The 27,974-nt window shown below is 47.3% G+C and overlaps 11 protein-coding genes across 11 annotated transcripts; 7 read left to right on the forward strand and 4 right to left on the reverse strand.

Moving 5' to 3' along the window:
- Positions 1-1,613: 1,613 nt before the first annotated feature.
- On the reverse strand, positions 1,614-6,692 carry VFPPC_16141 (transposase; the record flags this gene model as incomplete). Its single annotated transcript, XM_022428995.1, has 1 exon — positions 1,614-6,692. One exon carries the CDS (start codon positions 6,690-6,692, stop codon positions 1,614-1,616), a length of 5,079 nt encoding a protein of 1,692 aa, XP_022284428.1.
- Positions 6,693-10,635: 3,943 nt separating this feature from the next.
- On the forward strand, positions 10,636-11,217 carry VFPPC_14882 (heterokaryon incompatibility protein (HET) domain-containing protein; the record flags this gene model as incomplete). Its single annotated transcript, XM_018292650.1, has 1 exon — positions 10,636-11,217. One exon carries the CDS (start codon positions 10,636-10,638, stop codon positions 11,215-11,217), a length of 582 nt encoding a protein of 193 aa, XP_018140296.1.
- A 221-nt stretch (positions 11,218-11,438) lies between these two features.
- Positions 11,439-12,507, forward strand: VFPPC_16371 (hypothetical protein; the record flags this gene model as incomplete). The annotated part of the gene is made up of 2 exons (XM_018294124.1): positions 11,439-12,393; positions 12,461-12,507. The coding sequence occupies 2 exons, from the start codon at positions 11,439-11,441 to the stop codon at positions 12,505-12,507; spliced, it is 1,002 nt and encodes a 333-aa protein (XP_018140295.1).
- Positions 12,508-12,625: 118 nt separating this feature from the next.
- VFPPC_11157 (poly(A) polymerase) lies at positions 12,626-14,335 on the reverse strand (the record flags this gene model as incomplete). The annotated part of the gene is made up of 1 exon (XM_022428743.1): positions 12,626-14,335. One exon carries the CDS (start codon positions 14,333-14,335, stop codon positions 12,626-12,628), a length of 1,710 nt encoding a protein of 569 aa, XP_022284189.1.
- A 448-nt stretch (positions 14,336-14,783) lies between these two features.
- On the forward strand, positions 14,784-16,119 carry VFPPC_18060 (FAD binding domain-containing protein; the record flags this gene model as incomplete). The annotated part of the gene is made up of 2 exons (XM_022429720.1): positions 14,784-15,076; positions 15,132-16,119. 2 exons carry the CDS (start codon positions 14,784-14,786, stop codon positions 16,117-16,119), a joined length of 1,281 nt encoding a protein of 426 aa, XP_022285280.1.
- A 2,395-nt stretch (positions 16,120-18,514) lies between these two features.
- On the reverse strand, positions 18,515-19,048 carry VFPPC_14881 (hypothetical protein; the record flags this gene model as incomplete). The annotated part of the gene is made up of 1 exon (XM_018292649.1): positions 18,515-19,048. The coding sequence occupies one exon, from the start codon at positions 19,046-19,048 to the stop codon at positions 18,515-18,517; it is 534 nt and encodes a 177-aa protein (XP_018140293.1).
- A 1,827-nt stretch (positions 19,049-20,875) lies between these two features.
- On the forward strand, positions 20,876-21,223 carry VFPPC_18061 (hypothetical protein; the record flags this gene model as incomplete). Its single annotated transcript, XM_018294123.2, has 1 exon — positions 20,876-21,223. The coding sequence occupies one exon, from the start codon at positions 20,876-20,878 to the stop codon at positions 21,221-21,223; it is 348 nt and encodes a 115-aa protein (XP_018140292.2).
- A 119-nt stretch (positions 21,224-21,342) lies between these two features.
- On the forward strand, positions 21,343-21,873 carry VFPPC_18062 (hypothetical protein; the record flags this gene model as incomplete). The annotated part of the gene is made up of 1 exon (XM_022429721.1): positions 21,343-21,873. The coding sequence occupies one exon, from the start codon at positions 21,343-21,345 to the stop codon at positions 21,871-21,873; it is 531 nt and encodes a 176-aa protein (XP_022285281.1).
- Positions 21,874-22,042: 169 nt separating this feature from the next.
- VFPPC_11155 (kynureninase) lies at positions 22,043-23,530 on the reverse strand (the record flags this gene model as incomplete). Its single annotated transcript, XM_018289417.1, has 1 exon — positions 22,043-23,530. One exon carries the CDS (start codon positions 23,528-23,530, stop codon positions 22,043-22,045), a length of 1,488 nt encoding a protein of 495 aa, XP_018140291.1.
- Positions 23,531-25,380: 1,850 nt separating this feature from the next.
- Positions 25,381-26,747, forward strand: VFPPC_11154 (indoleamine 2,3-dioxygenase; the record flags this gene model as incomplete). Its single annotated transcript, XM_018289416.1, has 2 exons — positions 25,381-25,662; positions 25,773-26,747. The coding sequence occupies 2 exons, from the start codon at positions 25,381-25,383 to the stop codon at positions 26,745-26,747; spliced, it is 1,257 nt and encodes a 418-aa protein (XP_018140290.1).
- Positions 26,748-27,146: 399 nt separating this feature from the next.
- VFPPC_11153 (ToxA protein) lies at positions 27,147-27,959 on the forward strand (the record flags this gene model as incomplete). The annotated part of the gene is made up of 1 exon (XM_018289415.1): positions 27,147-27,959. The coding sequence occupies one exon, from the start codon at positions 27,147-27,149 to the stop codon at positions 27,957-27,959; it is 813 nt and encodes a 270-aa protein (XP_018140289.1).
- Between the last annotated feature and the right edge of the window lie 15 nt (positions 27,960-27,974).

Genomic DNA, 27,974 nt, shown 5'->3' on the forward strand with positions numbered 1-27,974 from the left:
CCTGTCTAATAGCTCTTAAGGTATTTCTTCTCCGTATTAAGCTTATTATCCCAAATAAGAGCAGCCCATATTATCTAGGCTGTATAAAGGTTATTAAGGTCCCCTAACACGCTAAAGATACTCTAAAGTACCTTATAACCATAAATATTATTATCTTCTATATCGTCTAAGAGTACCTCTAGTGCACTTATTACAATTTGCTAGATACAGGACTTAGCTAAATCTAAGAGCTTACTACTTCCAAACTAAACTTTATACCAGATAAGGCAACATGCCAGGGTGATGTCTAGGTTCTAGTACGTATAGTAGAGCGGTTTATTGTCCTTACTAATTAGGTTAGCTAGCTTTTTGCCTAGGGATAACCTTTAGGACTCTGCCTAATTTAGATCTAGCGCTTATTAGAGGTACTAAATCCCTAATATTATTTTAACGTGAAGTAGTTCTATCTTAAAATTAACGTTATCTGCTTAGCTATACTTAAACTCACAGTTTAGTAGCTCTAAGAGCATAGAAATACCCTCTGATTTGCGCCTATTATTATTAGAGACGTATAAGGTTAAAGCGTAGTGCACTTAGATATAGAGTTATAATTAAGGCTAGCTGTATTTTACTAAAGCTTTAATGTAAGCGGTAAAGAAACGCTTAATAATTTCCTAGCCCTAAGCGCTATCTATAGCGCTAGCAAACTTATTCCGCTCTTGCTAATCCTGTGAGTAATAATAGCACTTAAGAATCACGTTATTTAGCTCTAATATTAACGGAGCCTACCAATCTAAGTAGCTTGTAAATTTCTCAATAAATTAAATCCACAAGCCCCAGCACTTTTCTCGTCTATATATGTTAGCAACGCTTGCAATACTACGCAGATTAGGGTTTGCAAACTTAAGGCTTTAACGCTAGATCTTAGCCGCTTCCGCGAGATGCTTATTAAGTAGCATATCCACGTTGAAATTATAAGTAGTTAGTTGCTAGAGCTAGAGAGCCCTTCCAAGCTCAAACATAATGTTGGCTAATACCTTAGATCTACTAGGGTCCTAGAGCTACGTTAAATCGCTATTGTGAGCCTTATTAACTTGACTTTTAGCTCTTTGGAGTAAGTCTAGAGCTTTATCCTCTGGAATTTAGTAATAATCTAGGTTAGAGGAAAGGTATAAAAGCGCATCCTAATTAGATGTATTTAGTTTTAAAGCATGCTTTGCCCTTGCTGTATTTGCTTTTAGCTAGGTGTTGGAAGCGCAAGGCTTCTATTCGGGTGATAATTATCACGCGGTTTGGGGTACTCGTAACTGGTTGATTGATGCTTGTTGAATTCATCTAGCTATAGATAACGTACGCCTGTGTTGGTGTTGAAGCCTGCTCACGTGAGGTCTGTTTCAGCCACTGTTTGAAGCCATTCGCAGGCTACTGGCTCCGCCGCCAAAGACGGCGGTGGAAGCAACACTGGCAGCTTCTCTCTTTGAGGCCTCAATTCATTCGAAAACAAAATAAAACAAGACACCTGTTGAAGGCGTACACACTAGAGGCAAATTCCTCTGTTCTGAAGCCAAGTTTTCTTGTATTCTTACCTTGTACCGTGGTGGCTATATCCTAACAATTTGGCCACGGTAATTCCCTCACTTTTCGTCCTTCTTCCTCTCTACCCAGCCTTCCACTCGTATCGCGATCTTATTCTTGTCGATAAGGGTTCTCAACGCGTGATTTGGCGATGCTTTCGTCATCGCGTCTGCCGGGTTATCTCCTCCGTTGATCCATCTGACTTCATGGACTTCGCGGCGCTCGTATGACTGTCGGAGAGCCATGATATCTATCATGAGCCTCTTCTCTTTGGTTGTGCCGAGCTTAACAAGGCACTCATATAGGGAATACGAGTCCGTGAGAAGGATCGTGGGGATGTCTGGAATTCCCAGTTGTTTTGTGATGAGCTTTAAAGTCGAGGCTATCGCGTATCCAATGTCTGTGCCTTGAACCATGCTATAAAGCTCAGAGGCTAGGGCACTTCGCGTAACTCTCTTTGACTTGGTTGAAGAGTACGTGATGATGTTGCCTTTAACGAGCATTTCGCCATTGTTGGTCTCTTCTTCTGTACCGATGACGATAATGTATCCCAGCTGGGAACTCAGATCTTCGTTGTTGGCAAAAGAGCCATCAACAAACACAAAAAGCTTTGCTTTATCGAGGTCAAATGGTATACATTTTAGGCCTCTACCTGGGTTATCAATCTGCCACTGGATGCGGCGTCCTAGACGTTTAAAGTCATCGCTAGATGGTTCCTTTTGTTGGGCAGCAACTGAAAGGTCAAAGGCTGCCTCTGGTTGGCAGATACTGGCGAGATATGCGCCGCGGGCTCGTTGCTCAATATATTCCTGATTGGTTGTTGGAATCTGAAGCTTTAAAGCCTGTTCTTTCTGGGTCATCATGATGCTTCCATCGGCGTTAAGAGAGATTCGGCAGCCATTGAAAGTGAGTGGCTTTTCCACCTTGAGGACTTCCTTTGGCTTTGCTGCAAAAGCTGCCTTCTGGAGCTCTTCCTCTTCAAGATTAGAGAACTGTTTGTCACTAAGTCCAAGTGTGTCATCGGTTTGCATCCCAATGATACCAAACTTGTCGCATTCTGAGATCAGCAGGCATGGGTCGTAAGTCGAGGTCGCCATCTTTAGCTTTTCTCGATGGTGGGTGGAATAAGTCGCCCACCAGTGGGTGCCGGCTTCTGGTATTCCGTATAACGGTTTAACTACTACCATGATGGTGCCTTCTGGGTATCTACCGCGGAGTTGCTCAGGAATCTTTGCGATAATCGTCCTTTGGAGAGGTGTTTGAGATTGCACATAGGCTTGGGTAATATCCCTTATCCAGAGGATAATTCCTCGTTGGAAGAGAGAGGGCGCGAGTGCAATCATAAGCCGTTGGCTGGCTCGTTGTATTGTTGGTGATTGCGTCAAAATGAAGGCTTTACCCTCGTCATTATATCCCCGAATGACGAGGCGAGATTTCTCATATGGGGCAGCTGTATCCTTGCCTTTGACCTCATTAACCATTCGTGAGTCAAAGATGCGAAGTTTAGCATGCTTTATAGGGTCATAAAGCTCAAATTTAAAGACACCTCTGGCTATCAAGTTATCAATCTCAGTGCGGCCTGAGATTTCAAACGGCTGGCCAGGGGTGATTATGAGTCCTTTACTGCGGAGAAGGACAGCAAGGTCGCGGTCTCCTTGCTCCTTCGTGGTCAGGAATGCTATTGTTTTGATGCTCTTAAGGAGCTTGGTACGTTCGGGCGGGTCCTCAAGGGCGTTAAAGAAGTACTGTTCTTCGATAAGGCGTTTACGTGGCCTTCCTGGGCCTCTTCTTGGAAATGTTTGATAAGGAGCTCTTCTGGTCTCTGGGTCTTTACGCGGTCTTCCCGGGCCTCGTCTTGCTGTTGGGATAGCAACAGCAATGCTATCTCTGATATCTTCGTCCTGGTTAACCTCCCCGTCACTCTCGTTAGCAACCTCAGCATTATCTTGGTTAACAGCCTGCTGTTGGGGTAGCTTGTTATCCGTTGGGGTTGTATCCTTATCCTCTAGATAGGGTTGTACAATCGTGGAACGGAACTTCGAGGTTATTCCAGCCTCATTAGCAACGGTGCAGGTCTCGCCTTCAACGGCAATAAGTTCAAAGGGGCCCTGCCACCCGTTCTTTTCTCTCCAAACGCGAACCTTGGATTGCAATGGAAGGGTATGTAATGGGGTTGTGTCTGGGCCGTTCCTCGTTAAGAGGGCATTTTGGACCTGCCGCTTAGCGAGGGCTCGTCTGGCTTCACTAGTTGCCTTACGGATAGCTTCAGCTCTCTGCACGACGCTAAAGCTAGGGGGCGAATCATCCGTCATCCTGGGATAGGCGCCAAAGACTAGAAGTGTTGGGACGAGTCCGTCTGGGCCAGCTGTATCATTTATAGCTTTTACAGCCATTTGAAGCTTCTGATCGTCGGTCAGAGCGTCGCCAAGTTCTGCGTCAATTATCTGATATGCACGGCGGAGAGGGCCATGATATCTTTCTGCCTTGCCAATACTATTGTGTGCCTCGACTGGCATTTCCTGAACACGGATATACAGGCCTTTGGCATACTGTTTGAATTCTGCCGAGCTAAAGTTCTTTCCAGCGTCATGAACTATCCATTCGGGAGGCCCAAGGTACGTGTTAATCCAACAGGCCATAATGGCATCCCAAAGATCCCTTGCCTTTTGTTCTTTATTATTAAGAAACTTAGCAGCTTGGAAGGCAGTTGCAGAGTCAATAACATGGAGGACTGGTTGGCCATTAATAAAGAAGATGTCCACAATAATCTCATGGTTAAACTCATGATCATCTCGAAGGGTGAACTTAAAGCGGCTTGGGGCTCTTCCGTTCATTTGACAATGGTGGCAGATATCAGTCAGTCGCTTAAGAACGTCACTACTATATTCTTCCCCGACTTTTGTTAAGATTCTTGATAGTCTCTCAACAGACGGGTGTCCAAAGCGGCGATGTAGTTGCCGAAGCTGCGTTTCTGTGAGGTGGAAGGCTGCGGAAGCTGCTGGCTCGAGGAGCCACCAGGGATGGCCCCATTGCCTGATAACAGGCACAGTGATGTCTCCTTGGATAAGGCGATTGGTGAGATTATCCAATCGTACATACATCCTATCCATATCTGTGATGGAGAACAGGAAAGGAGTGGCGGTCGGCAGTACATGGAAGGTGATATTTCCGAATACTGTTGGTACTCTAATGATGCCGATTGATAAGGCTGATCCTGCACCAAAATAGATCGTTGTTGCTGGTGCGTCTTTAATCTTTAGTGACGGCATTATCCTCATTAAGGCTCTAACCTGTGGCATGCCTGCGTTGGATGTACCGGCGGCGCCGGTATCAGGCAGGATGCCTCTAAAGATATGGTCAGAATATCTTTCCTCAGAGATGAAAATAGCAGTCTCTTTTGGTTCTTTTATAAAATAGGGATCTTCAGCCAATAGGGCATGCTTGAACGCTTGGTCTCTCAAACCAGCGAGGATTTCCACTGGCTGTGGAATTGCTGCCGTGGCTAAGAAATTCTGGGTAATAGTACCCGTACTAGCAAACATGTTACTGCTGCCGACAGGGAGGAATTCGTCATTGTCATCATCGTCACTGTTGGCATCATTAAAGGAATTCTGTCTATACATTTCGTCAAGGAGGGCGGTATCCTCATCGTTATCTTCACCCTCAAAGGCAGTTAGGAACGCTTGATACCTCTTGGCCGTTGGAGGCGTTGGGTGCTTCTTTTGGAGCCAGGAATTTCGAGCTTGGGAGCGTTCTTGGTCGCTATGCTTGGTCGACCAGCAGCCAGGTTGGCGGCAAACGTAGCACTTCTTCTGGTGGTTCAGGAACTGCCCTTTTTGGTTATAATTTGAGGCGTTTCCTCCACCGCGTTTGAAAGCGCGATCAGTATAAAAGACTTCTGCTGGCTGGGGCGTTATTTCCTCGTGGACAGCGATAGCTTGCTGGAGCTCGGCGGCAAGGTCTTCAAAGGTCTTTGCCGGCTTCATTAACGGCACCTTGCAAGCCGGGGTCTTAGAAGCGGCAATCTTGAGCTTATCCCTCATGCTATTGAAGCCCGTATCACCAGGTCGGAAGAGGCCCTGGTGAAGCAGTTGTATCTTCTCCGTGAGGATCTCAAGGCAGGATGAGAGACGTTTGTCACGATGTTGGTTGACAATCGCGGCGAGATTAAGGCTTTCCCACTCGCGGAGGTATCGGTCTCGAATTGCCTCTGTTTCGTACCTCTTTTGGAGGGCGTGGATGAGGTCGTTATAACTTTTTCCTTTGTTAGCTAGATTGTTGAGATAGTACCGGTATGCTGGTCCTGTGAGCATGACTGGGACGGCCCGAGCGAGCTGGTCTCGCGGATAGTCAATCCGTTTGCATTTATCAATAAACATGTTGACTTTGGTCAAGAGGAAGTCATATTCTCGGCCTGAGAATTTGTCACTTTCCTGATAGCCTTTGGTGAGGCTGTCTAGGCGTCTGAGTAGGTCAGGGGGCACTTCACCGTCTGAGGAAGAAGGTGATCGCCCTTCCCCAGCCAGGGACCCCCATGACTGTGGTGTATTGACCACCGGGGGAGGTGTATCGACGCCTCCAGACGTGCGAGTTGTGGTAGGTACTGCTGTCTTAGGGGCTATAATGACCTCTGGTTGGGCTGTTTTAGGTCGTTCTCGGGTCGGTGCCGTGACAGGCTTCGTTATTGATGGACTCGGTGGGGGTGTGGAGGATCGTGGAGGGCGCTGTGGATCGTTGTCCGGCCATGTGGGGAAGCCCGGAGAAGACACGGCTTCCATAATGGCATTAACAATTGGGAACCGGTCTTCCTTTCTGATATAGACCCCCTTTGCACGGAGGGTATCGCGGAAGTCACGGAGGTTGGCCTTTCTCGAGCGGTTAAAATGGCTATGGTTCCAGTCGGCAAAGTCGTCAATAAGGCATTGCCATATATCATGAGGGCTCCGTTTGCGTTCCCAGTAATAGTTGGTAGCCCAGCTAATAGCGTCATTAACCTTTTTCGCAGTGGGTTTCCTTAGGTCGAAGTTCGAGGGGGTGGTTGGTTCGTCAGGATCATAAAGATCAGGGTCAAAGGGAGGCGGCTCGGTGATAGTTTCATCGCCTTGGAGGGATAAGGCATCACTATCTTCTTCTGCCATTGTTATTATTAAAGTGGGAGGCAGGAGGAAGAAGCTTAGGGGTAAATTCAGGGGTAGGATAGAATTCAGGGTAAGCTGGAGCTTTTTGGTGGTATTTTCCTGGGCGTGGGATCAAAGATCAGCAGTCAAACTAATGACTCATAGGTGATGATGTTCCTTTGCAGAAGACGTTTTCTCGTGATGGACGATGAAGGGATTGCTTCGAGGCGCGGCGACAGTACGCAAAAAGCGGCAGCAGCACTCAAAATCAATTTCCTTTGGATAGCATAGAAAGTCTGCAGTGGTGGCAGAGATCTATCTCTTCTTGGGTTCCTTGCTGTCTGTGGTCTTGCAACCACTGATCAGTGTTGGAAGCGCAAGGCTTCTATTCGGGTGATAATTATCACGCGGTTTGGGGTACTCGTAACTGGTTGATTGATGCTTGTTGAATTCATCTAGCTATAGATAACGTACGCCTGTGTTGGTGTTGAAGCCTGCTCACGTGAGGTCTGTTTCAGCCACTGTTTGAAGCCATTCGCAGGCTACTGGCTCCGCCGCCAAAGACGGCGGTGGAAGCAACACTAGGTAAGCTAAGAGATATCGGTAAGCTGCTTATGATTTAATGCTGTGTTTATCTCCCAAGCTAATGCCTGTTAAGAAGTCTTATTAGATCTGCTTAAGATTCTAGCAGCCTAATTTTCCACATTAGCAAGAAAGTCTCTAGTAAAGTACTGCTCCTTAAAGTATCTTCTAGCGTTAGAATTCCAAAAATTATTATAAGTATGCTAGAGTAGTTTTACGCCTGCTTTGTTTTGCTTAGAGGGATAGACCCTTATAAGGTATGCTCGCAGAATAGCTATTACTGCGTATTGCTTAGGATGTATATCCTAAAGTGCTCCCATTCTGCCTTAGAATAGGTAGTATGCTATTTGCTTTGCAATGTGTCTAAGAATAACTTTAGCTTTATTAGCAGTTAAGTTCTTTGCGCTAAGAATAAGTGTTTAGCTAGGCTTACTTAAAATATATCTAGTTACAGTAGAGTCCCTAAGCTACCTCTTAATAGCTTCTATTCCTAACCTAGTATATATCTAGTCCACGCGATTTTATTCATATAGTGACTCAAGCTTGGCCTTGTTGCCCGATGGTGAACACGGAACTTCTTCCGCCGCTAGCGTAGCGACGAACATGCTAGCCAGTTTTCCCAATATAAGAATTGGTGTAATGTGGCTTACTGAAGTTGCCGAAGAGCACAGGACCATTGCCAAGGAGCACAGGGATATTGGAAAGCTGCATCTTCAAGCACAAAAAGATCTAGCCAACAAGAGGATTTCCAAAGAAGAATAAAAGTGCCACCAACTATTTCGCCTTACAACTGGAAGCAGGGACGCACATATAAGTGGTATAAAGATCGAGTGGAAGAGAGAGTTAACAACACGTGTCTTTAGTTCCTCAACGACGAGCGCTTTCTAATGTGGGTGAAATAAGAGTTCGGTACACTCCTAGTAATAGCAGATCCTGGCTGTGGAAAGTTAGTGTTGGCCAAGTACCTAATCGACCACGGCCTGTCACGGTCAACAGCCATCTGTTACTTCTTCTTCAAAGACCGGGACTAGAACACAGTCCGGCAAGCACTTTATATCCTTCTTCACCAGCTCTTCTCTTAGAAGCTATCTTTAATTAAGCATGCCATAACACAATTTCGAGAGGATAGGCAAGGCTTGATTAATTTCATAGAATCACTCTAGAAGGTTCTACGAAATGTGACAAGAGATCCCCGAGTAGGACTTGTAATAATCGTACTTAATGCCTTGAATATATGCGTCGAATTAGAGTTTGCAGACTTGATACGGAATGTGGAGAGGCTATCCCGCAGCGACCAGCTAGTCCAAACGAAATTGAAGTATCTTTTAACGTGCCGCCCGTATGAGCGGATTGTGTCCAAGTTCCAAGGTATATTAGACCCTCTTCCAAATATCCGTATACTAGAAGAGGAAGAGTTAGAAACCATCAATTAAAAGGTAAATCACGTCATTACTCACCGAGTAAATCAGCTACTAAAGCAGAAGAACCTCTCACTCGAATTAAGAGCCACTTGGAGAAGAGACTACAGGAGGCTACCCACTGCACTTATCTCTGGGTGTGCCTTGTGTTTAACTACCTAAACAAAGAAGACTTTAAAAAAATAATAAAAGGGGTCGAGTCCACTATTACAACTCTTCGGCGAAGTATTAATGAGGTATATAAGCAAATTCTTAATAAATCCAAAGGGCATCCGCTGGTTCGGAAGGCCTTGAGTATTACCTTGGCAGCGAGTCGGCCGCTTACGGTCTCGGAAATGAACGTCGCCGTGAATATAGACGCCACATCACAGTCTATTCACGACCTCGACTTAAAGGACGAAGAGCATTTCAAGTCGCGTCTTGAGGAAAGCTGAAAGCAAGATGTCCAGGATGGAACCTGCAAGATGCAAGCAATGTCTTGAACAACGAATACTTTGAGCGGATCACATCACTCTCACGCAGCCTCCACGGGCCGAGCTGCATTGCTGCCTAACCATTTAACATCTGGCCAACACCTAAGACAGCCTTGATTAGAGGAGCTTTGAACTCTCATAATGCTTTCCAGGCAATTAGGCATGAGGTTCTGCAACAATCATGCAAACATACCCAAAGTGAGTCCACCTGAATGGGAATCTGGTTGGGCCCTCGGCCACAACCTGATGCCAGCTTCCAAAGCGTACATGATGGCCCGCACACTGAGGCTATCGTCTCTACCATTAAAATGTGAGCTACCTACCTTCTTCAGCATGTCAATGAGTCGAGGGAGTAATCCAATCCCGGTGCAGGTCTTTCATTATTGAGACCCATGCAGATCTTAGGCAGGGTTGAGGTGCAAGCAGATAGCATTGTGCTTTTAATTCAGGCCACAGTGAGAAAGCCTTAGGATCCGAGACGAAGGAAGGTGCCATGAGAAAATTTGAGTACAACGAAGGAAACATGCAAGCGTACTGGAGGGTATTCGAGTACATGTACACAGGACAACTACTGTGAAGCGCTCGCGATGAAGGTTGGCTCGGTAGGTACATGAAGAACAAAACATTGTGCTTCGATGGTTGACTTAATGCTTCTAGACGAGGATGATCTTTCAAAGGCGCCCGGGTGTACCACACAGCTGATTACTTTCATGTTGAGAGTCTAAAGAATGAAGCCTTGCGAAATCTCGAGTCAAAATTCCAGAAATTCTGCCTTAGCGAGACCTTCTTCGATTGTATACGAAATGTGTATCATTATACAAGTGACCCAAACTACAAAATGAGGAGGCTATTGTCAATACTCGGCGCAGGCATTTAAGCGAGTTGGGGGGAAAGAACCCTTTTTCGTGAGCTGGTCAAGTAGGCGGAGGACCTCGTAGTGGGTAAGTTGGTAGCACTGACAACGACGTTTCTTCAATACTATTGCCAGATGCACCGAGTGACGTGTCTCATTGTGAGAGCGTGGCTAGATTTACGCTATAATTCAGCGAATCATACACTCCATCCTAACGCCAACTGGCTTGCTCATATATTCTAGGTCGCTTCTTGTATGCCAGCCTGAAGCCTTGTTACTATGTCGAATCGTCTGTTTGGCTGCTTGAAATAAGGCTGTGAGGCGGCGACAGTCCGCAAGCACACTGGGGGCTGAGTGTTTGGGATATGCTAGTTTTGCAGCGTCGTCGTATCATTGCCTCTTGACGGGTGTACTTTAACGGGCAGCTTAGTGTGTGAGATCATGATTTATCTGCGCGACCATCACGAAACTCCGCAGCCCTAGTGAAGCTTTACAGATAGCCCGCAAGGCTATACTTGAAGGAGATATTCACATATTGAACCTAAGAGACTCAGCTCAGTGAGTTTACACTGCTGAGATTAGCAGGATTTTCACCAAGCTCAGATCTTCTGGTGCGAATTGAACAGGAAGCATATACTATGTTTCTCGGCAGGCAAAGCAACCGATCCTACGAGTACGACTCCGTCCCAGATCACTCCATCCGGCTTTTTGAGGTCAATGTTGAGAAGTCGACACGGCTGCAGAGTCTAGTGGGTTCCCTGAAGCAGACAAAACTGGATCAGGTGCCGCCATTCCTTGCCCTCAGCTATCATTGGGGAAATAGCGTCAAAGACATCCGTATCGACTGTGACGGATTCCATTTGCATATAACTGGGGCACTGGCAGATGCCCTTCACAGGCTGTTGTGGTTCTATCAGACGGGCGACAATCAATACCACTTTCCCACACGGCTGTTGTGGATCGACCAAGTCTGCATCAATCAAAATGACATTGACGAACGATTCCAACAAGTCAGACTCATGGGAACCATATACTGGCGCGCTATTCGTACCGTTGTCTGGCTGGGACCGAGTTCCCCGACATGCGAAGGAGGCTGGCGGCTGGTTGATCAGATATACGACGTTTTTAAAGGCGAAAATCCTAGAGCGAAGCAGATCGGCGATATTAGAGTTCAGTTTTACTCGAGGAACGACACATCCAGTACGGGCTCACCCCCTTGAGTAATGCCGCCTGGAAAGGTTTGCGGACTCTGGTCGAATTAAAATGGTTTTCGAGGACCTGGATCATTCAAGAGATTGTCAGATCGTCCCAGGACCCAATACTAATACAGGGCAGCTCCTTGCATTCGTTCAACCGTATAGGATGGGCCGCATCTTGGCTGAGACGCAAGGGCTACCTGCGACGGGCCGAGCTGTCCAGGCAGTTCCTAAATATTGACACCATGGCAAATATAAGGCGTTGCCGAGTAAAGTGGACGTTTGATGTCCTTCTTATGGCTACATCTCAGAAATTCGATGCTACTGACCAGCGGGACAAGATTTTTGGCTTGCTCGGTATGGCCGAGGAGACTCACGATCCTGCCCTCTGTCCAGAGGCGCTCCGGCCCAACTACCACCTCAGTCTCAGCCAAGTCTACCGCAACGTTGCAATTTACCTCATCTACTCTCGCCGCAGTTTCGTGTCGTTGACGCGGTGGGTTGTTCCTCAGACCTGTGTTGGAAGGTTCCGAAGACTAGGTGTCCGTTCAGATCCTCTGCCATCTTGGGTGCCAAACTGGACTGTATCGCCACCTGGTGTCGAGTATAGGCGAAATTTTGTCTGGATCGACTACTCAGTCACAGGGGACAGACCCAGTCTAGGCTTTCCGAGCATGTACAATGCCTCGAAAGGCCAGAAGGCCAGCCTTAGCCGATATGATCAAGGCAATGTGTTGTGCGTGCGCGGCCTGCTTCTGGACGAGGTCCTTCAATCATGCGCCTTTTCTCTCCCTACAGCGCAGCGGTCAAGAGCGGCATCGAGGAAGCAGATGGAACTTTTGCAGCACTTTTGGAACATGGCGACCGATATAAGTACCATTAACACGATATCCCTGGCAAAATCTTTCGTCACTGTCACCACAGCAGACCAGTCGCAGCTTGGACAAGTCGAACCTGAGCAAATGATAAGAGATGGAGCTGCATACATCGTCAGTACGATTGATGGGAACGGTCTAGTTTACCAAGAGACTGCGGCAGAGGCTACGAACGTCTCCTGGCTGGAGTATGCTCTGCGAGCTGTGTGGTGCGGCTTCCAAGCTCGACGGCCACGATCAACTCGGCTGTGGTCTGATGACCTAGTCAACGCTCTGAAGCAGCTCGCACAAGGTGGCAAAGCAGATGCATACTCCATCTTGGCCCGTAACTATCTACTCTACCAACTTGAATGAATTCCACGTAGAACCTAGGCTACTAATAACTCATACAGGCCGAAGCAGTCCTAAACAGTCTTGGAATGTAGACTCACAGTCGTGAACAACGGCCCCTTTGACGACCAGTTCAGGCTTGTAGAGCGGAATGTTAGTACATGGTGTCTTTCTTGGCATGGGGAGGTACTAAGTCCGTATCAAGTGTGCTCCTACTCCTGGTATTATCATTTGGCTTCACTAGAAGACGGCACACCTAATTCTTCTCTTCGGCCAAGAAGCCACGCCTTAGCCTCGTCAATCCCACTCTCCGGATGATCGAGCTGCCATGCTACGAGGCCATCCAATGCGCTCTTGACAAACTTTCCCCCCTTATGTACACCATAGAGCCTTTGGATCTCGTTTCCGTCTAACAACGGCCGCTGGAGGTGGGCGTCTCGCAAGTTACTCCGAAACACGAAATCGGCAAAGGCGGAAAACTTCAAAAACACTGAATCTTCTGGCCACTTCTCTGCCGACGAGGTACTTGGAAAGGATCCCGAAGACTCTGTTTGGGAAGACATGACGAGCGCTAGCATGACGTACGTCACTTGCGCGACCCAAGTTGTGCCCCAGGAACGAATTGCCATGCCTACAAGGCTCCTTGGCGGGAATTTCTCAGGCTCATCGGCGACAGTATCCACAATAGCATGGATTGAATCGAAATTTGTCAGTGCGTCCCTGAGTAGCTTGGATATCTTTGCGGTGGCTCGAACGGCGGTTGTGGCCTCTTCGACGGCCTGTTTTAGCATGGTATGTCGAAGCACGGAAAATGGCGCATAAGCAGCCATGGTCCAAAGATGATCTGCCGTTGTCTCACCTTTAACCAGCTTGCCTAGATTACCACTGTCTGCTAGGAGGTAGTCGAGCAGCCGGTAAGCTCGTGGCCACGTGCTGGGCCATGATTCTGACGCAGATCCGCTTGTGGGACACTCTGCCTGTAAGTTGTGGAGGAGTGAGGAATCGAGACGGATGAAAACCGGAGAGTATAGATTTGCTTCCCAAAGACGCTCAAACGCCACCTCTGGGTGTGGGCTATTCATCATTTTGAACACCTCGACACCAATTCTGTCGCGGGTGATGATGGTGTCAAGTGCTCGTCGTATGTCCTTCTCCTTCATACAATTCATTGCCTCTGTGTCAATAGCAAAACCGAGTTTACTACCAATGCGAATCAGTCGCAGCACACGTAGCGGATCGTCCATGAATGTCTGCCTTGGATCTAGGGGCGTCCTCATTATTCTCGCATCCAAGTCTTGTAGACCTCTGCCCGTGAGATCAACAACTTCCCGCTTCTCCAGGTCAAATAAGAGAGAATTGACGGTTGCATCGCGACGAAAGGTGTCCTCCTCAGGGGTGCCAAACTCCATTTCCGGGGTTCGACTATGTCCATCGTAAACCTCCTTGCGCAGATTAACCAAATCGATATCCAGGCCAAAGAGTTTGCCGCCAGCCGTCTCGAGCTTCTTGGCTTTGTTGACGTTTCTTTCGACTATATAAAACCGGGTGAAACTGGTGTGCGGGATGCCCAGGCCGGCTGCCTTCTGGTGGTACTTGGCTTGGATATCTGGCTTGGCAGAGAAGCTTTCCAAGTATGTGCCAAATTGCCTCCCCGTTACGTTGGTCAGCGCCAGGTCGAGGTCGGATGAAGGGATTCCAAGCAAGCGATCTCGAACCCAACCACCTGCAATCCAGAGTTGGAGCCCGGGGAAATGCTGTGCGCATTCGAGCAAAAGGTCCCGGAGGAGCTGTTCTGCAGGCAGCAGTTCAATTGTCCTTTTCATTGCTACTTTGGGCGCCTGTTGAACTGATGACGGGGTTAGTTGAATAGTATTGAAAGTTTGCCGCGGGGACGAGCTACCTCTGTCAACTTTGATTCTCTTTGCCTTGGGCTCCATGGCGGTTCTGGTGTCTGGTCGATGCAGAAGATCAATTGACGGCGCGAAGTGTGCCGCGTCGGGCTCGAGTGATGGTGTGCTGCCCATAAAATAGTGGAGAAAACATCAACCAGACTCACATGCAACTATGTACTCGACTTCATGTTTCTCCGGGCTCTGAAATCTAATAGCAAACATAGCCGGGACAAAGAAGTTAGGGAACATTGAAGCACATTGATGATTCGTGGATTTCTATGTTATGACTCTTATGAGTCAAGTGCTCTTTCCTAAAGCGGAAATTCGTTTAGGCTCAACGTCACTTCAGCCACTTCAGCCCTCGGATCCCCCCGATGCCTTGCCAACCTTAAAGGCACAACATAAATTACAACCTTAAAGCCTATTTGTTTCCATGTTTGCCGCCTCCCACTTGCATTTCGTCATCATCGCCATAACCTCACCAACTCTTTCAATGGCGTGGAGCAACTTCAAAGTCCTCATAATAGGCGGTGGACCGGTCGGATTGTTCGCTGCCCACGCTTTGCGTTCAGTTGGATTTGATTTTCTACTTCTCGAGCAAAGGGAAGACATCATAATCGATGTTGGTGCCTGCTTGGCCCTCACACCCGCTACGCTGCGAGTGTTTCAACAACTAGGTCTGCTCAACCAGTTGCTAGCTATAGGCTGTGAGCTAGAAAAGAGGCAAACGTTTACCTTGGATGGTCACCTGTTTGACAGTACTTTGTTTCAATGCATGAAAAAGAAGTGAGCTTCAGTACCCGTCATACGATGTCAATGTCGTTGCTAATTTACGGTCAAGTCATGGCAGCTCTATACACGTCTTCCACCGTGCTGAGCTCATAAAACTTCTCTACGACTCTCTCGGGGACGACAGACGCAAGATTATGACTGGAAAGAAAGTGACAGACATTATAACCCGCGACGACGGCGTGAAAGCCATATGCGATGACGGAAGTACCTATCAGGGATCGATCATACTGGGTGCGGATGGTGCTCACAGTAAGACGCGTCGGCTGATGCGAGAGTTGGCTTTAAAATCCAACCCTACTATGGAATGGGACCTCGAACGACCATACACGTCGACCTATAAATGCATGTTTTTCAGCAGCCCGGAAGCCTCGGCACCAGGCCTTTTCGTCGACACGGAGAGCAAGAACCGCTCCATAATTTACGCGACCAGTAAGCATCGTACATGGGTATTTTTGAGCGAGAAGTTGCAGCAGCCAACAGCGGAACGTGCAAGCTATACCGTAGAAGATGCCGACACCTTCGCAAAGAGTTTCGAGGACTATCCTGTCACCAAGTCTCTCAAGATTAGAGATATACTCTCTCAGAAAGCGTCCTCTGGTATGGTCAACTTAGACGAAGGGCTCGTCAAGCATTGGAGTTGGGGCCGCATCGTTTTGGCAGGTGATTCCTGTCACAAATTCACTCCGCATGCTGGCTTGGGATTCAATAATGGTGTACAGGATATTGTTGTGTTATTGAATGAGTTACGTGCCGTGAGTTCGGCCCCGGGACATGTTCCCAACTCGGCTGAGCTCACAAATGCTTTTCAATCTTACCAAACAAGTCGGTATGAACCTCTCAAGGCTGATTCCTTTGTGTCAGGCCTTATAACTCGTCTACAAGCCTGGGATAACACGTTCTATTATATACTGGCGCGATACATTGCACCCCTGCGGATATGGGAATATTTACTTTGGAATTATGCCGCTCCGCAAGGCATGAAAATAACTCCCGTTCTTGACGGCATTTGCTGTGGAGCCTTTCCTCGGGGCAATTGAGTGGGAGAATAAGTTGACCGCTCCAGCAGCAACTGGTAGCCAAAAGTCATGATATCTGCATAGTATGATATGGGAGCAGTCCTACTACTACTATAGCCCAGTTCTCTGAGAAAAGGGCGTGGTTCTGGCAACCAACCAGATTTCGTTGATGTGATGAACATCCCAACTCTCTACATAGTACATATAACTATTTTTTATTGTTAGAATAGCCACTATTCCTACAAGTTCGCGTTAGGTGGCTTTCCCTTATATTATCGCACAATAAAAGGACTTTAGTGCACAAATAAGGGTGTACTGTCGCGTTATCCTACTACGTTTCTAACGCTGTGACTTAACAAGTGAGATAGTAGTAATTAGAATCTAATTGCGAACCGAAGATGAGACAAAGAAAGAAGCTACCACCATAAAGGCAATAGCCGTTGTTATAATAACGTTTTTGCTTTCGACATTTATTTCGGTAAAGTCACGCAGCACTCCACACATCTCAAGATTTACGCGTGGCATTTCTTGGTGAATTTTTAGTACAATATTCTTTCACTTTGAATTGGATAAGGTGGAGACACAAAACTTGTTTGTTGTAGCTAATTAGTTCTGGATATATTACGCGTAACATTGCCGCTTTTATTGTCAATATTAACAATCTACCAGAATTAAGTATAGATTGAGAGGCAGGGCAAACTACACAGGTCTGTTGATGTCTAACAGCAATCACCTTTGTATTTGAAGGATATGTGGCCCGCATACTCTTATGGTTAGTCGGAAAAAGTCTCAACTTATCTCCTTACTTATCTTGAACTATGTCGCTACACTTGACCTCATTGGTATGACTCCTGACGACCTACTCTGAGGCCTGGATGACATGCGGTCACATAAACACTAATTAGGAAATGCTAGACCTGCAACTCTACCTTTTGGTATTTTCTAGTCATTTCATGCATCTGTTGGAGGCGCTGGCCTGCACGCAGAATATCATTGCATAATGCGGTTGTTCTAATGTCCTGTTTAGCCCAGATTTCTTTCCGCTCTCTCCCGCTTCTTGATTTTCCATTGTTTTGCGCTCCTATACGCCCACCATGCAAGTATTAGTGATAGGACTCCGATGATGGAGCCAATAATGGTGGCGATCTCCGCGGGACGTGTAAGTCCATCTGTTTGCCCGCTGTTGGCTGATGATGTCGGCCCTGATGAGACACTGCTTGTCGTTTGCGCCGCAAGATTTGATGTCGTTTGTGCGAGAGAAGGCACACTCGCTGCGGCAGTTGTGGAGGCAAGCCGATGCTGGCATTCGAAGTTGTCAAAGGCACTGTTCAGGTTGAGACCACTACATGGGCCTGAGGTTTCCATTCTGAGTCTCCAGCCGTTGTCTTTATCAGCAGATCGAAATTGCCAGAGTATTCGAGGTTTGCTTTATGCACACCCGCCTCCTGCAATGGAAAGATGATGGGAGTGCCATAGAAAGAGAGCTGCAATGGAGGTTGAAGTTTATATATATATATATATACTAGCGCTCCGCCACTTGTTGCGCCTTCATTGACTGTCCTCACATTTTATTGCACGTCTGAATATGGCGTGTTCAGCTCGTTCATGGATAGTAGAAGCTGAAGTGACACATCGCTTGAGCCGCACTCGTCGTCTCCTACGCCAACAGCCACAAGGCTCAGACGACTTGGGAGCTGATAGAAGGGGCTGCGCGTGGCGTCAAATACTCTTTCCATGTCGTGGGCGAACAAGAAACTCGACGACTCGATTTCAGGGATCTGCAACAGACAGCGCCAGGTCCATTGTTTGCCAAAGACTCACCAGACACACACAAAACAACAGGAGAATTGTGGGAAGTATACTCTGTGGTTACCTTCATGTTCAAATGCCCAAATGGAATTGCAAGACACAAGGTATGGGTCAATAAGGTAAAGCGCCAGCAGCATCTAATTTTATTGGCTGAGCGGCTCTCGATAAAGGCAACTTGAAAATAAACATGTAGTTAAATAATGTGAGCTGGCTGTTCTTTGCCGTAACGATTTATAAAAATGTAAAGTTATTTGATGCTATTTATCATTATGTTCTTTTTTGGCGTTGCTCGGATGTCTTGGCATTCTAGTCTGCAGAAATAGGACTTTACGGATGATAGGTGAAGGGGCCAGTCTATCAACTTCTTTATAGGCTCAGAGGCGCAAGTTAATAAACGTGATTACTACTGGCTATAACTACTAGTATAGCTCGTAGTGAAGTATGTAAGGTAAATTTACAATGGGATATATATTCCCTATTACTGGTTGACCTCATACAGAAATGCGCTGGCGAAGCCTATTCATTCACACTGGTTTTACTGACCAGGAGCGGGCTCTGACCTGTACTTTACAGAATCTTGGCATGCAGTCGTGCCATGGTAGTTATATCAGGAAGCGACAAAAGAATTCCAGTGTGCTGAGCCTTCGAGCGAATTTATATTGATATAAGAGCGTTTCGAGTACTTCTCTTGTCCAAATAAGGGCTCCATATCACTTTTCTTGCTATCAAACCACCAGGTGCGGAACGTGTCACCTATAGTGGTCTGGATAAGTATTCCTTCAAGCGGAAACTCTTCCACAACAATCCTGGCGTAATTCGAGGCTTGTTGCTCCAGCTGTTTGGGGCTTTGGGAGTCTTTCTTGTCTTCTCGCATAACTACCTTGAACCATCGAGCGTCTAGCCCACCCCATCGCCGCATAAGCGCATCATGCTTCAGCTTCGGGTTGCGGGCCACGTCGTGATACACAAATTTCTGTCTGTAGAGTTGCCATCCGTGATTCGCTGGAAAGGTGAAGGCATATCTCTGATCCCAAAACCCTGCCACAGTATCCTCATATCCATCAATGCTGTTGCATAGGTCGATAATCTGGTCGCAGTCAAGAATGGAGTGCGTTTCAAGTTGTCCAACGGCTGTAGCCATTGCAGAGGGGCTTAGAAAACGTATGATTGAAGATCTAGTAGTCGAATAAAGGAAGTGCAGAGTCGATTCGAACCGTTCTTCAGCATACAGAGAACCAGTTTACAGAGATAGGAGAAAGCACGCCGGTTTCTCCTTTTTATGCCTACGGGAGTTACCTACTCGAAGGAACTTCGGTTTGCATTACCACCTTGCCCAAGAGATTTGTTCAGAGCCAGGTTCTCTCCCTCCGTGGGTTGAACTTTTATTCAACAACCACAGATCACAACTCCCAGGATCAAATATGCGCATTCGGGTGGTCACGCGCTTAGCAAGAGTTTATGTTCAGTGCTACTTCGGCCCCCCTTTTGATGTTTGAACTTGCGAGAGGAAGTGACGGATGCCACATTATGAGACTTGAATTCTATTACGAGATATGTAGTCGGTGGTGGGAGCTCGCTCTCACTTGCCCACTCACTCACTCACTCACCCACTAGCTAATACCTGCATCGTGTTCAGTGTTCAGTATGGTCCGTTACCCACCACCAAGCATTTGAACTTATGAAGTGGAGGAATCACAAGACAGTTCTTAGCTTTAAATAACTCGTTCGTTACTATCACATGGGCAACAGAAAACAGGGCATTCTTATCGCTCACTCACACTTGCAGCGTGTTCGATGGCTGTTCCGACTCAGGAAGCAACGACCAAGAGTCACATTACATGGCCCCACTCTCGTGTTACTTGACAAGTTGAATCCAGACGCATCTTCGTTCTTCACTGTTCAATCTCGGACGAGACCCCTCACACTAACGGACGTATCAGGCACCACCTCAACCCCAACGACAGAAATCGTTCTTGTTGCTCCAGATATTAGACAGCAATTGTGGCTTGATAGCATGGTTGCAGGCATGAACAAGTTAGAGATTGCCGGTTACTGTATTCGACAATACTGTGGGCTGTGCACGTTCGAGTTCACCGAGAATGAGGTCGTCGTCGCTAGTACGCCTCTCCTGTGATCAACCGCTTGACAACTTTCTGATATTCATTGCAGCTATACCAAGAGAACAAGAACAGGAACGGGTCCTATACGAGCCTTGTCCCAGCAATCACCGTTGCGCCCACGAAAATGGCCTCACCGATGGCTTTCACCCGCAATGTCACGCCGCAGCCGGCACTCCGTCTGTATCCCAGGCAGCATTGATACATTGCGACTTCGATCCACCTCCATGTACGATATCTATGGCAGACATACCTCATATACTCGAAAGCCTTGCTGATCCTGGAAATATAGCATCTTCATCAGGCACAGCCAATACTATACTTCGTAGACTCCCGCATGAGCTGCGTCTGTTGGCAGCAAGCTACCTGGTGCAACGATGGTGTGCCCTGTCAACCGCCGGATTACAGATCACAGAACCCAAAACCGCGTCAATTGACTTATCTTCCAGCATTTGGGCCACATTTGTCAAGATATATGGCCGAATCTACGTCGCGACCTTGACGAACATGCAACCGGAGACAAGGCCAAACAGGCTTCATGTCCTTGTCCACAAGCCTACCTCCTCAAACACCATGACCGCAGTATACTTTGGCCGAGACTCTTGGGGAGTTCCAAGGATAAGCTTTGAGACGGCAGAGACAAAGGCACCTTTGTATCAGCAAACAGTATCACTTCGAGTTCGATGAGTGGCACTGCAACAAGTCAAAGCCAGTCTATATGGTGCCAAACTGGGAATTTCACCCAGCAAGAAAGACTCGTAGTGGAAACTGATGTATATGCCCTTCCAATAAGTTACATGGGGAATTGTCTACAAGAACAGACACAGAGGTACCTTGTATAGGGTGTCAAGATGCGAGCTGCCCAACATTCTACTGAATGTGAGACTTTCTGGTCAACTCCTCAGCTGCCATCCAGGTGGTTCACATTTTGGAGACGTGAGAATAGAGTGCGCCAAGCGAAAATGACGACCAATATCATCAACGATGGGAACACCACCGGTATTTCGTTTTGTTGGGGTCGAGAGGGCGTCGCTTCTCTTCACATTCACAAGCTCAACCAAACGCCAACCATACGACGTGATCCAGTATCTCAAGCATTGTGGTTGTATGTGCCATTGGCTCGTGGGGAGTGGATTCGCCAACTATGGCTACAGTACCGGGGACTCGCACCAAACGTTTCCCCCATTGTATGTACTTGACTCAACTTGAATAGTCGAGAGACATCCACAGCTAAGCCATGAACGAGCTGGTGACAAGTACCAATCGCGTGTGCGTCATTGGGCCGCATTTCCGACGAATTCCAGGCTTTCGTTTCCTCATGCCGTCTTTCGCGACGCTGCAGAATAAGCCATGTGTGATTGCCTTTGACCTGAGCTACAATACAGTACATGCTGCGGCAGTAGAGTCACCTCCGGGAACTGGACCGACAACAATTCCATGTTTCCCGGCGTCAGGGTCGAACTGCCCTTCATCACCGTACCCTGGATTCTTCTACTCCGCCGCAAGGATGGAGAATGTGTGCGAATTGCAGCTAAGCAGAATTGATGATGTTATTGCGGGCATGGTTTTATGTTATTCTGGCGGAGCCGAAGCTACCCTGGGTTCGGTCTTCGTGCCATCTTTGGTACGTATACCAAGGGGCAATAGTTCTGGCCTGTGGATACTCGTTTCCCCTGATGTTCTTGGGTATCCTCAAGTTACTGATATTACTGTCACCCGACCGTTGGTTAATGAGGACAGTTATTTGTCGGTCCGATGGAGCGGTAAACCGGAATGGTGGTTTGGACATCACCATCGGCAATGCCAGTTATGTTATGAGGGTGTGAGTACACAACAGACTCGTATTTAACTATAATTGAGTGCTACTATGCTCTATTGGTAAGAGTTCACCGCTATAAATAACTTATTCATTATAAATTAAAGAAAAAAGGTGCCATATGGTGCCCAGCGGCTAAGTCTCTCAATCGATTATGGACAATACCCCAAGAGGAGGCATCTTCATACGCTGTAGATTGAATCTATGTACTTCCATTCAAATGGACTAGATCGCTAGACACAAGCAAACGAGAAAGTGCCAAACTGTCTATGAGCGCTGACATAAATCGCCACACATCTTCAAATCGCGAGTAAAGAGGCGCAGCAGAGATCCGCATCAGATCAGGTCTGTGTCTATCACAGATAATTCCTTCATGCTCAAGAGCTTCCATGACGCCATTCAATGTGATGCTATCTTGAAATCGTAGGCTCAGCTGCGCACCTCGCTGTAATGAATCCCTGGGTGTTATCAAAGTAATCAGGGGTCCATCAGCTGTCGTCTCATTTAATGATTGATCCAGCAGGTACTCTGTATATGCGGCCAAGACAAGAGACTTTGACCGCAAGCAACGCATTGACGTCTTGTCAAAAACTGTAAGCGCTGCAGACAAGGTAGCTAGATCCATCATTGACGGGTTCGATACCTGGTAGCCCGCTGCCCCGAGTGTAGGCTTAAACCTTCTATTCGTGCTATATCGTGTGCTCTTTTCGTTGCCGTACCAGCCCGAAAGTCGAGCACGGTAGACGTGGTCACCGCCGGCGTCGAAGTCAACACTCCCGTGCCGCTGGTGAACGAATGCGCCACCGAGAGATCCTGGTCCGCTATTGATATACTTGTAGTTGCACCAGCAGGCGAAGTCCACGTCCCAGTCATGCAGCCGAAGCTCGACATTGCCAACAGCGTGGGCGAGATCCCAGCCCACAGTGATGCCATGCTTTCTAGCATGCGCTGATATCGTTGGGATATCAAAGAGCTGACCAGAATAAAAATGGACACCAGGCAGGAGGAGAAGCGCTGTTTCTCCAGCATGTTGATCAATGACACTTAGAATTGTCTCTGTCGAGAATGTGCAGCCATCGTCATTTGGGGGAATCCTGACGATGCTCTGGCTAGGCTCGTATAGACTGTGCCACATAACCTGACTTTCAACGATATGTTGATCACTGGGAAATGGGCTCCATTCAACTATGATCTTGTGTCTCTGTCTAGTGGGCTTATAGAAGGACACCATCATCAGGTGTAAGTTAATAGATAAGCCGTTCATTATAATGACTTCGTCAGGAAGACACCCCACGATATCGGCAAATTTGACGGAACATTCTTCCGCCATGTCTTGCCACTGCTTTATGGGAGAATTAACTACGTCAGTATAGTGTCCACGGACAGCGATGGACGCCCACGTCTCGAGTTGGGCGTTTAGATAGTGGCGGACGGCCCTTGGTTGCAGCCCTTGACCGTGGCTGACTAGATATACGCATTCTTTTGACGAAGTTTCGCTGGGTATATTGCCATCTAGTCCTAATTTTGTCTTTGCAAGAGATTCTTCGGTTGGAATGATGAACTCATTGCGTAGATCCTTCAAAGCGTCTTGGGAATCTAGCTTTCGAGCAAATGCCAATGAGTTGGCGTCCTTGGGGAAGTTGGCGGATTCACCGCGCCGAAGCAAGTCAATCTGGGTGAGCAACTCCATGACCGCTTTGAATTGGGTCTAGAAGATCAAATTGCAGCAGGTCTTGATGTGAGTGCGTATTCCTCGCGAGTGCCACCGTTCAAACGACTATAGTGTATCCTATTGTGGTCATAAAGAATGTAATGTTAGATTTTCGAGTGAGGCGGTGCAAAATTGACAAGTTGAGGTTTTCATGTGGCGCCGTGTGCCTTCTTTGAAGGACTAATTACCTTTCGACACGTCTTCAGTGCAGAACGAGAGCTACCGAAAACGCCGAAATCTGTCTCAGTCGTTAAATCCAGACCTTTGCTGTAAGACATTGGGCTCCGGTTCCGACAATTCGGTGCTGCGTCCTATAGCTGCAGGCTTATAATGCAGGGTATAAGACAAGGGTCCCTCATGGGTTTAGTCCGGCAGAGCTTCTACAGCTATTCATACGAGTGTATCTCTTCTTCCCTGTGCCAGGTCTCCTTCTTCCTTGTGTTTCATCTGACATTTTTTCTATTGGTTTTAAACAGCACCTGATATCTGAGTCCTGCGAAAGGTGCATCAACTCATTAGACGGGGTCTGCACCAGAGTCATGTAAGAATGCCACCGTATACTATTGGTTGGGTATCGACATGTCTCAAATTCGTCTTGCTTTACTTTTTATTCGGCGATGTTCAATGAAACACTTATTGACCTTTGAAAACAACTGAGGCGCCGTATGCCGAGCGCACGATGCTTGTAGCTTAAATACAAGCCTTGGTGTTTCGCCGTCTTCCAAGACATGTGATGCGGTGAGTTTCTTACTCGCGTACCCTTTGCGAGCTGAATTGACACACTGCACTCGTCTCATTCGTGGCTGACCCTCTATGGGTTATACATGGCTCTCTTGGGTGCATGTGAGTACCAGAGTTGGCGGTGTGACAAGGCGTCTGCATCGGAAGAGCTGCGCCTGGAAGCACTCCTAGGCAGTGTTTGTCTAGTGCAAAGGTCGACATTCTATGCGAGAACTATAAATTGAATGTTGTTTATAGTGTGCGTCAAGGAATATTGATTATCCACAACCATTCCCTGTGAGCCATGTGATTGTTGGTGTAGATGTCACGAATCACACCTTTCCTTCGGCGTCCCTTTGCCGTCCGAGTTTTCTTGTTGGCCTCATGCAGGTCTTAGATGGGCGTGATCTTGTTTGATAGTTCGGACGTACTGTTGCAGATGTGATCAGCTGGGTCAGCACACCAAATCAACGAAAGGCCCATGTCTTAGAATTGAATAAAATTATCCGAGCCTAAATATGGGACTGTGGGACTTCTACGCCATCTTTCTGCCAAATACAGGGTAAGCTTTGTCGAAAGTTGACACAATTCTCTCAATGGTGTCCCAGGTAAGACGTAAGGTCGAATCCTGCTTTCTTTTTGCTTCTATATAAGCATGGGTTGACGATTTTCTTTTCTTCTTTCATTTTCGCGGGGTGAAACCAGGTTGAATTTCAAATTATCCACGCACAATATGTAGCACCTGTGCGAAAGAAGCCATGGAATAGGAATATGGCCTGCAGAAAGGGATTGGATGCAAATGCCTCGTACAACTTTATGCCACCTCACACCCTGGTGTACCGAGCCTTTACACACTATCCCTTAGACATGATGCCCAACCAGAGCCGGCGGTGTGATTTAGAGCCCCCAATGTAGCAAAAGTGCTATCCCGATGTACTTGCAGTTCTTTAGGCGTATTTCATAACTTCTAGACCAGTTTAAATTGTCTCATTTTAAACCAGACATATAATTAGGGTAGACAAGCATATGATAGATCTCATTGAACCACATCATTCTCAAACCCTACACTCATCTATGTTTACTCACTGCCGGGCCTTGAATGCGACTTAATGGCAAAGATACAGTTGCGCGAGTTTGAGATTACAAATAACGGCTTTCTTCCTAGTATACCACCGCTGTCAGAACTAGACAATGGATACTACGGGCCATGGGAGGAAGTTGCACACAATTTGCCTGAGCTCATCCGACTCCGGACTTTGCGGAAGAAGATTATACGACTGCCTATATTGAGTACAGAGCACCTAACAACAGAGCCGGAATGGCACAGAGCACACACGATCCTCACCTTTCTTGCGCACGCATACATCTGGTGCGGAGAGGAACCAGAAGAGGTTTGTGTAACACACCATTCGGACCGGAAACACTCACAAAGTCATGCTACGGAAAAAAACTAGAATCGCCACGTGCACAGGAACGTTGCTAATCTTCTGCATAATTTCAGGTTCTTCCAGCTCCAATATCTGTCCCTCTACTCGCCACCGCTCGACACGTCGAGCTCCCACCAGTCCTGACCTGCGCAACCGTCAATCTGTGGAACTATACATTGAAGGGCTCTTCACTCAGTAACCCAGATGATATCGAAATACACACCACGTTTACGGGCACCGAGTCGGAAGCATGGTTCTTAGCCATTGGCACCGCCGTCGAGGCCAAGGGCGCACATCTAGTACAGCCGCTGCTTGATGCATTCCTTGCCGTACCCACAAAAGATTATGCTACAATCGCGAGGTCGCTGGCCCTGCTGAGAGATTCTCTATCCGAGATGACCACCATCCTCGGGCGTATGCCGGAAAAGTGCGACCCAATGACATTCTGCCATCAAGTGCGGCCGTTTTATGCCGGAAGCAAGGGCATGGCAAACGCCGGCTTACCAAGAGGCGTATTTTACGAAGACGGCAATGGCAAAGGTCAATGGTTTCAGCTTCCGGGTGGTAGTAACGGTCAGAGTGCATTGCTTCAATTATTTGACATCGCACTGGGATTGGGGTACAGCAAAAGTGACGATCCGGCTAGAAAACGAGAAGGGTACTACTACAATACGAGGGAATGTACACCAGGTCCCCACCGTCGTTTTCTTGCACTAGTAGGCGAGTTAGGAAGCATACGGAACTTATGTCTTGAGCAGCAGCCAGAGCTTACGGATGAACAGGCTGAGCTTAGGGAGGCATACAAGGCAGCAGTAGAGGCATTGGCCCTTTTCCGCCGTAAGCATATTCAGATCGTCACTCGGTTTGTGACGATGCCTTTGAGACACAGCTGGCAAAATTCGCCTCAAAGCGTCCACATGCCAGGTTTGCTGCCTTCAGGGCTTCGCGATAATGAGAAATATGGAACGGCAGGAACACCAGTATTACAATTCCTTAAAAAGCTGAGGAACGAGACTACAATGGCAGGAGAGCTCGCTGGATCTATTTAGTGGTGCGGTTTGTGAAGCGGTGACAGAGAGGGATTGTGTTTTGTGGGAATCATTGTTTCAAGACTTAATATAAGACTATTACGCAATATGCTTATCAATATGGAGTACTTACCTATCAAGTAACTTAAGCGGTGTGCTGGACCCAAACTAAAACACGAGCGATGCATTCTACTTGATTTGGGTTGGGTGCCAGCACATATTTGCAGCTGAGGCGTTGTCTATATGCACGGCTGAATCAACTTGACATGCCCGTGCTGTAGGATTATTTCTTATATTTTTTGTTTCGTACTTCAACACAAACATCCCCGCAACACCATCTTTTATTATCATTAATTCATAAAAATTGTTTATTTTCTAAGCTCTAACTCCTATTTCGTCGGCAGTCCATCTACAAACATCATGACCGTCACACAGTATGATGAAATTGCTCGGTCCTACGACATCCTTGACCAGCTGCCCTACAGGGTCATGGAAACACAAAACATCAAGACCGCCATCATGCCGTTTTTGAAACCCGGTATAAAGGCAGTCGAGTTCGCTTGCGGCACGGGATACTACACAGCAAAACTCCGCGACTGGGGTTGTAGTGAGATCACGGCCATGGATATTTCCGCTCCAATGCTACACCTCAGCGAGACGAGATTCCTAAAGGATGTAGAAGCAGGCAATATACGTCTAGTTGAGGCTGATGGCGCTGTGGTACAAGCATTGTCACCAGATGGCAGCAAGGGCTATTTTGACGTCGCGTTTGGATGCTGGTTTCTCAACTATGCATCAAACAAAGAACAGCTCGTTACTATGTTCAAGATGGCTGCGTTGAATCTTAAGGATGGGGGGGTGTTTGTAACAGTGGTGCCTCATCCGACGGACAATCTTTCAACCCGAGCAGCCGCATGGAATAATCCGCCGATGACGGCCATTCGCCCTCTGTACAGGTATCCCTGCGAGCTGAAGTCAGGTGAGGGGTGGAACTTGCGGATAGTGTTGAGCGAAGGTGTCGAATTTTCGGCGTACCATTTGCAGAAGCAGATTTATGAAGAGGCTGCCAGGTTGGGAGGGTTCACGGGAAAGCTCGAATGGAAGAGGGAGGTGCTTCTCGAGGCAGAATGGCTGAAGGAGTATCAGCCGACTTTTACACCTGATGACTGGAAGATACGAGAGGCGAATCCTATGCTGGGTATTCTGGTTGTACATAAGAATGTGGAAGAATAGTGGGAAATGAAACAA

The sequence above is a fragment of the Pochonia chlamydosporia genome, chromosome 6 (assembly GCF_001653235.2).
Source record: "Pochonia chlamydosporia 170 chromosome 6, whole genome shotgun sequence".
Classification (NCBI taxonomy): Eukaryota; Fungi; Ascomycota; class Sordariomycetes; order Hypocreales; family Clavicipitaceae; genus Pochonia; species Pochonia chlamydosporia.